The sequence below is a fragment of the Monoraphidium neglectum genome (assembly GCF_000611645.1).
Source record: "Monoraphidium neglectum strain SAG 48.87 unplaced genomic scaffold scaffold00383, whole genome shotgun sequence".
NCBI classification, from domain to species: Eukaryota; Viridiplantae; Chlorophyta; class Chlorophyceae; order Sphaeropleales; family Selenastraceae; genus Monoraphidium; species Monoraphidium neglectum.
This window is the reverse complement of record NW_014013245.1, coordinates 22,003-30,341: the sequence shown is the minus strand read 5'-3', so window position 1 is coordinate 30,341 and position 8,339 is coordinate 22,003. Positions and strand designations below refer to the sequence as shown.

Here is an 8,339-nt window from a genome sequence, read left to right as displayed (position 1 = left end):
GGTTGGGACGCCGCCGAAGGAGGGGTCATGTGCGACAGAGGTATGCGTTGGTGGGGCAAGGTGCACATGAGGTTGGAGGATTTGGGTAGGGTGCTGGCGGCATGAATGGGCGTGCGTAACTAGCCATACATGTGCAAAATGTGAAGGTGGCCTGGGCAGAGACAGGCGGGGCTTGGCAGGGCGCAGTGGCATGAGACTTGGGAGCAGCGGCGGCTTCTTGGGGGAGGCGGGCGCAAGGCAGGAGGGATCTCGGAGGCCGCCGACGTCGGCACTGGTTCAGCCGGAGCAAATTCGCTGCGTGGCAACACAAGCACGGGAGCTTTCTGGAAACGGCTGGTTGTGGAATTACAGCCAGCTGGACTTCCAAACACAGCACCCGCAGTGTGCTGGTGCAAGCCGCCTGCTCGTGTCGAGGAAGGAGCCAGTCTTTACGGCCTCTTCCGACCCCCCCTCACCCTGCCTTTGTCCCACCCCTTCCCTGTGCCCCCCGCCGCCAGGCATTCACCCCGCTGGTGCTCAAGTGCAAGGAGCTGGGCCGCGCCATGCGCATCGGCACCAACCACGGCTCCCTTTCCGCCCGCATCCTGTCGTTCTACGGCGACACGCCTCGCGGCATGGTGGAGTCAGCGTTTGAGTTTGCGGAGATCTGCCGGAAGGTGTGTTTGTATGGGAGGGGGGCCGTGCGCACACGTGGCCTCCAATATGGATGTATGATATGCGCGACACATAACAACTTGCGTGGCGAATGTGCATGGGCTCCTGCTGAGTGGATGTCATCGCGTTTGTCAGGGCATGCTTGAAAGGGCAACGGCAAGGCTGTTTGCGTGTGGTTGAACTGCGCATAGGCAGGAGGGCTCGCGTCCGGCATCCAGACGCAGGGTGCCCTGCAGGTGGCGCGCCCTCTTCCACTCCTGGCATTCCACTCATCCCACGCCTTGAAATGTATTTACCCCCTCTACCTTCATCAGCATGACTACCACAATTTCCTTTTCTCCATGAAGGCATCCAACCCCCTCGTCATGGTCTCGGTGGGTGACGCCGCAGTGATGTTGCCTTGTCTCCAGGCCACATCATTCTGTGGCATGCCCTGCGGAGCGAGGTCCAGGGGACCCCAGGCAGCAAGCGCTACTTTGCACAGGGTTGTGCATGCTCGCTGCTTTGGGTGCCGCTGGTGTCGCTGTCTCCTCAAACTACAACCTGTTGCTGCTGACATCACCCTGACATCACCCAGGCGTACCGCCTGCTGGCTGAGGAGATGTATGCGCGCGGCTGGGACTACCCCCTGCACTTGGGCGTCACAGGTGAGACGCCGTAGGTGGCAACGGGACACTTGGTAAGGTTTTCAGCACAGAACTGGCATGCACGCTGCCCTGACCAGCGTAGGCCGTTGTTGACGTTGGTTCTGCCCTGGTACCTTCATCGCAAGCTTGAGGCCCCCGCTGCTTGTGGCATATTGCACGCGCAGAGGCGGGCGAGGGCGAGGACGGCCGCATGAAGTCGGCCATCGGCATCGGCGCCCTCCTCATGGACGGCCTGGGCGACACCATCCGGTGGGCGGCTGCGGCGGCGAGCGTAGCTGTAATTTGCCGGCACGGGGTGGGCCGTCTAGTGTGGTTTGGAGGAAACCGGCGGCACGCATTGTTTGCATTGATGCTAGTTGCTGGTGCCTGATTCTGATCAGGCCGCACAAGTACACCCTTGTCATTCGTGCAGTACAAGCGTGCTTGGCTGGCGGATAGTTGTCTGCACAGCCGCCTCAATACCCCTAGATTTTCTCCTGTCTTCCTGCAGGCACCCCCTCCAAACCCTAGTTTTGCTGCACGGGGACCCATGGCCACCCCCCCCCCCCCCAAATCCTGCTCATCCCTCTCGTCAATCAACCCGGACCCTCCCCCCTTACAAACCCAGCGTGTCCCTGACTGAGGACCCGGAGTACGAGATTGACCCCTGCAGCCGCCTGGCCAACCTCGGCAAAGCCGCCGCCACCGCCGGCTGGGGTGTGGCACCGTTCCAGGAGTCGCGCGACACCCACAGCTTCAGCCGGCGCGTGGGGGATCTGCCGCAGCAGAAAGACGGCGATGCGCTTGACTACCGCCCGCTGCTGCACAGGTGTGTGCGTATGTTTGCCGTCGGAGGGGGGTGAGAGGGACGGCGAATGAATGTCTTTTTGGCGTGAGGGTGCAGATAAGTGGTCTGTCAGGAGATGTGTAATGAGCACTAGGGGGTAAGGAGGCAGCAGAGCGCGCAAGGTGCTTTGCCCCTGATCAAGGCTCCTGTGTGCACCTGAAAATGGCCTGCCTTGGGCATTGGCTGTGTGGTGGCCAAGACTCCCTGCTCTCACTGGTCCTCTTGACCTCTGGTTGTTGCTGCAACATCGCCTGTCGCATTGTCCTGCCTGGCCTGCTCTGGATTAACCACCCATGGATCTTACACCCCTCTCCGGGATCCCAATTGTCAAACTCTCATCCCAGGGACGGCACCGTGTACAGCGCAGTGACACCCGCTGCGCTGGCCCAGCCCGAGCTGCTGTACCGCAAGCTGGGGGCCAAGCTGGTGGTGGGCATGCCCTTCAAGGACATCGCCACGTCGGGTGAGCGGGCCGCCTGTGGTCATCAGGGGCTCGGGGTCTGGGGCTGACGCATCACGCCGTGCAGCAAGAGGCAGTGCGAACGCCTCCATAGTCAAGCAGTAAGGGGGGATCAGGTTGGACCGCTGGGCGGCATGGCTCTGATTACAGACCCCAGCGGTGCTCCCTGGCTTCCCTGCGCCCCCTACCAGACGCGATATTCATGCGGGAGCTGCCGCCCAGCAGCGACAAGGAGGGCCGCCGCGCGCTGCGCCGTCTCCAGGAGGTGCGGGGCGCAATGCGGTTTGGACGTGATGTAACCTGAATTGAACGCAGCCTTGCAATTGCAGCTGCGGGCTGCATGGCCTAGAAAATTGGGCGCCGCCTTACCATTCCATGCCCATCGGAACGTGTGTGCAGGTTGTACTCCCTCAAATCTGCGCCCGCCTGCCTTGAATCCCTGCCTGCCTTGCACAACCGGCCTGACGGCTCTGCAGGCTCCAGGCCTGGCTAGCAAGCAATCTTCAGCTCATGCAATTCAGTTGAACCCGCCAGAACCCCCTTGCTCACACTCAAATAGGTGGGTGTCCACGTCATCTCCCCAGCTGCCACCCTGGCGGTTGACCCGCTGGAGGGGGCAGTGGCCCTGGTGCCGCTCAAGGACGCTGCCTCAGGTGCCGTGCAGCTGCCGCAGGTGAGGAACCACGCCACGTTCCTGCTCCCACTCATTTTACAAAACGGGCACACGGATGCATCCAACAAAGCCGCTTGCGCCCGCGAGATCAACAGGACGGCAGCGCGCCCGCTTGTTCGCTGCCCGCCTGCTGACTCAGCAATTTTGACATCACTCTCATCCTGTCCCTCATGTGATCCACATTCTAAACCCTTTGCGCCTTCAAGCTTAGAATATCCTGGATCCTTCGCCTCACAAATACCCCAGGGCGCTGCCCGGCTGGCGCTGGAGATTGACGGCACCGAGTCGGACGCGCAGCTCGCCGCTGCCAGCACCTTGGGGGCGGTCGTCGCACTCCTCAACGTGGCGGACGGCACCAGCCGGGTGCACGCGAGTCGCCGGGTCTTCCAGGCTCTGAAGGACGCGGGGGTCACAATCCCCGTTGTGCACCACATTCGGTTCGGGGAGGGCGCGGTGCGGGACGAGATTGTCATCAACACGGGCAGCATGGTGAGGGCCAGTTGGGCGCCACAGCCATGACGGCCCCAAGGCGGCCATGGAGTGGCTGTGGGCTGGTTGAAGCTGGCGTCGTCTGGCTTTTTCTTGTCGGCAGCGTACATGCGCGCACCCTGCATACGGCAGCGCCCCTCTTGCGACTTCTCGACTGCACAGTCCGCCCTCGCCACCCTCCCAGCACTGAAGCCCCGCATCACGGCACAACTGGCAGGTTGGCGGCCTGCTGGTTGACGGCCTGGGCGATGGTGCCATGATCGAGGCGCCGCACGAGGACCCCGAGTTCCTGCGCACCACAGCCTTCGGCCTGCTGCAGGTGAGTGCGAGCATACACGTTTTTTTGGGCTCCAGGGTGGGGCAGGTGCAAGGTTTGTGTGTGTGTGTGTGGGGGTGGGTGTGAAAAGAGGTGAGTGGCTGGGCTATCGCGGGGTCGGGGTTGTGGCGAACTGGGGGTGCCTGCTTGCTTGAGTGTTGGTTTTGTGCATTTAAGAGTCGATGTTGGGGGATGCGCGGGCGAAACGGGCAGGTCCCACGCGCCACCCTGTAGCCCACCGCCGCACTGTGGATAGTCCAATAGTTGGTGCCTGACCTCGCTGTCAACCCCTCCCCCGTGACCCCCTCCCAAAGGGCTCGCGCATGCGCAACATCAAGACAGAGTACGTGTCCTGCCCCAGCTGCGGCCGCACACTCTTTGACCTGCAGGAGGTGCGTGTTCGTGAGCATGCCTGGATGCGTGAACAACTGCATGCGCCAGTGCATGCGTGCGCATGTGCCCGCGCGTGTGCTTGTGCAGGGAGAATTTTGGAGGGCCGGGCATTGGCGTCTGCACGGGGGTGGGGGCATCTTTAGGATGTAACAGCGCGCTGCCTTGATGCGACAGCGAAGGGTCCGGCACAATCCCAACCCAAGTTGTGCCTTTGTCTCCAGACCCCACAGACTGCAGCCGCAGCCCACTGACCTCACAACTTCACACCCAACCGCCGTGTACCCACTCCATCCCACCCCCCCATTCGTTAGGTGACGGAGCAGATTCGCCAGAAGACAGGCCACCTGCCGGGCGTGGCGATTGCCGTCATGGGCTGCATTGTCAACGGCCCCGGGGAGATGGCAGGTTCGTTGCACACGGCACACACACACCGGGCCGCACGTGCGCACCTGTGCACTTCGTCGTCGCGCCCCTCTCGGCGCAGCTGCGGCTGTGGCGGCCGTCCCGCGCTCGTAGCGTCTGCCACTTCCTTCAGGGACATGCCCTGCTGATGCCCGCGCGCCGCAGTCGCGCAAGCGCTACTCATGCACCCTGGTGCTGGTTCTTGCACGCCCCATCCCTTCAGCTTCTCTCCACCTACTTTTGACTCTCAACCGCTTGGCCCCCCTCTGAAACGCTCACCTGTGCTCTACCACACACACACACACATACACACACACACACATACACACACACACATACACACACACACATACACACACACACACATACACACACACACATACACACACACACACATGCACGCACGCACGCACGCGCGCACATCTTTTAGCCACGCACCCCCCCCCCCTGCCCCCCAAAATTCCAACCCCCAGACGCCGACTTTGGCTACGTGGGTGGCGCCCCGGGCAAGATCGACCTCTACGTGGGCAAGGAGGTCGTCAAGAGGGCCATCCCCATGGAGTCGGTGAGGCGGGGCAGCTACATGGCATGTTTGTGTCCATGGCTTTTGGGCTGCCACCCCCAATTTCAGGGGCTGGGGATTTCTTTTTTCTGCCTGGCAGGTGTTGCAGGCGTGCATGTCATCAATGAGTTTGCGATGTGGCACGGCAATAGCTAGGGTTTGCGGCCAAGGGCCCTGATCTGGGCACGGTGTGCTGCAGGCATGGTCATGCTTGTATCTGGATGATTGGGCAGGCTGCCTGCTCACCCAGTGGTGGGGGTTTTGGGTCGAGGGTCAACAGCAGCCTGCGGCGCACATCGCTGCAGGCATGGCCCAAACTCAGCACGCACTCCTGGCTGTGTTGTGTTGCGACGCGGCTGTCTTGTATGGAGATGGGTGTGGCTCCCGAACAGGAGCTCGTGTGGTTGCGTGTGTGTCGCACAGTGCGAAGGGCTTTGAAGGTGCAGCGCGCAGGCCACGCGGGCTTTCCGGCAGCTTTGGCCGCTTGGTTGAGGCAGCTGGGCAGGGACGCCCGCCGCGGTGCATTCACGCGACGATGATGTCGTCCCCCTATTTTTTGGTGGGGCGACAGCAATGTGCACCTTCAGACTCTCGTTATCAAAGTATCGCGTGCCCACCCACTCACACTCATCCATACACAATCACACTCACACTTCAAACAATTCCAAGGCCTGCGACCAGCTGGTGCAGCTGATCAAGGACAACGGCCGCTGGGTGGAGCCCCCCAAGGAGGAGGAGGAGGAGCAGCAGGCTGTGGCCGCGGTGGCATGAGGCCATTGCCACGCCCGCGGCGGGCCACCCTAGACGGTGCTGGGCGATTAGTACTTAACCTGTCTGCCGTGTGGACTCGGCCACGCGCCGGCTGGCAGTGCGGCGCGCCGTTCTCTCTTCCCTTTTTGACTGCTGTGTTTTTGATGCACAGCCCTTGCGTAGCTCAAGCATCAATGCTTGCTTTGTCGGGGCGCATACATTGCCACACCCACCGCCGAGGCCACTGTGGCGATTGCCAACCAGGCGTGGCTGATGAGGAAATGTGTGCGTCGTCCGGCTGTGCGCGCCGTCATGTCGGGAATGCTTTCCCCCTTGCAAGCATTGGTTTGATCCGGGCCAACACAACACGGTACAATCATGTGTACTTTGGGCCCCGAGGCGCTGCGTGTACCGTAACCTATTTCAACTGCGAAACGCTCATGTGTTCACATGGTCATACAGCCATTGACGGCTTACACTGTGAAATGTGAGCATCGCACGGAAGCTTGGCTCATTGGCAAGCCACTTTCACGACAGACCATGTCCCACAGGTGTGCAACCAGCCGGCACCAGTGGTACGAAAACAGGGGCGTTGCGCTTAATAAGTATTACACTACACATAAGCCCCAATTTTGGACTGTATGGGCACCTCACTATCCAAGCAAAGGCATAGGGGCGCCCCCATGGATGCGCAGTGTATGCATAAGGAAATCAGTGGTGAATATGCACAGGCGGCCCCATCGCAACAATGCCAGTGTTGGTCAGCCGAGGCGGCAGGCGGCCCGCGGGGCAGTGTCTGCGAGACTCGGCTTTCCTTGGAGAAAGAAGGGCCCCATACATAAAATAAAGCCCATCGCAAGGATCTGTGGCCAGGACAGCAGAAATTACGGCCATAACCAGAAAGGCATTGCGCAGCTGCAAAGGTAGTAGGGCACTTCCTCAGCGGCGGCGTGGCCGCAAGTAAGACATAACACACACATGGTGCAGACAGCGCGCGCTTGGCTATGTGGGGTGGAAGGAACGGCGTATCGTAGCGTTGCTGCTCGCTCACATGGTGGCTATGCGGCCTCCACGCCGCAGGTTCTCGCGTTTGCCCATCATGCATGCGTGAAGGGAGGCCGCAGGACCGCGCAAGGGGCCGTAGGAGGCAGCAGCGCATGCACCCCTTGCTTTCATAATTTCGAGCTTCATTTGCGAAGCTGCCTCGCCGACGCAGGGCCATCCATGGCAGGGTGAGTCACAAGCGAGTGACTTGAAATGCCGACCAAAATGGTGTGTGGGAAAGCTGACGTGCAAGCCAGCCGGGCAGGCCAGCCGTCACCGCCCGCACGCGAGCGCGCGCTGGGACCCTTTATTGTCGTTATTGAATGCGGGTGCCCGCACTTTACCGCCGCCCACCGCGTGCGCCCGCGGTTGCCAGAGCGGACCCGATGCGCGTGGGGCTGGCCCTGAACACAGTGTGAGCAGTGCAGGCGGTTTGACCAGCAGTTTGCAAGCCTTTGGGACTAGGCAGGGCTGGAGGCCCTGCATGGTGGTCTCCTTGCAGGGTGGGGCACCTTCTTCCGGGCAACAGACCATGGAGCCGGGAAGCGGGCCTATGGCAGCCGCCGGCTCAATGAATGCTGTTGCAAGTCCAAAGGCTGAATGCCGGCCCGAAAGCGCCGCAACGGGCGGGGCAGCCTGCCAAAGCCAGGTGCCCGCTGCATATGCACAGCCAGGCTTCATGCATGCGCGTGCCCGCAGTGGGGGCGGGGACAACATGGGTCCCATGACACACGCGAAGAGAGGGTCGTGCAAAGAGAGGACTGGTTCTCATGCACGAAAGGCGTGCGCCCCGCCGCAGGTAGCAGCGCGCGTGGCTCACTGTACCTCCCAGCCGGCAACTTTCTTGTTGTGGTGATGCACCTGCCACGAGCCCCTAGGAGAGGGGTCGAGTGATCATCTCCGGGCTGTATGGTGCGTTGGCGTGGGTGGAGAGGCCCCACCGATCCGCCCAGGGAGGGGGCCATGGGTAGTATTGAATAGCAGAGATATCTATTATTGCAGCAGACGACGGTTCCAATGACACCAAGGGCGCCCTGGGGCGCCCCGCAGGATGCAAGTGTGGCAGAAAGGGCAAGTCCAGCAGCAGTGCACGCAGTGTGGTTGGCGACGCCCGGGGGGGGGG

At 61.6% G+C, this 8,339-nt stretch overlaps 1 protein-coding gene across 1 annotated transcript; it reads left to right on the top strand.

Annotated features, from left to right (window-relative positions):
- Positions 1-27: 27 nt before the first annotated feature.
- On the top strand, positions 28-6,193 carry MNEG_3143 (hypothetical protein; the record flags this gene model as incomplete). The annotated part of the gene is made up of 15 exons (XM_014048384.1): positions 28-60; positions 498-656; positions 969-1,028; positions 1,232-1,301; positions 1,466-1,550; positions 1,909-2,109; positions 2,472-2,590; positions 2,779-2,852; positions 3,147-3,260; positions 3,507-3,749; positions 3,967-4,068; positions 4,380-4,457; positions 4,770-4,863; positions 5,334-5,425; positions 6,092-6,193. The coding sequence occupies 15 exons, from the start codon at positions 28-30 to the stop codon at positions 6,191-6,193; spliced, it is 1,626 nt and encodes a 541-aa protein (XP_013903838.1).
- Between the last annotated feature and the right edge of the window lie 2,146 nt (positions 6,194-8,339).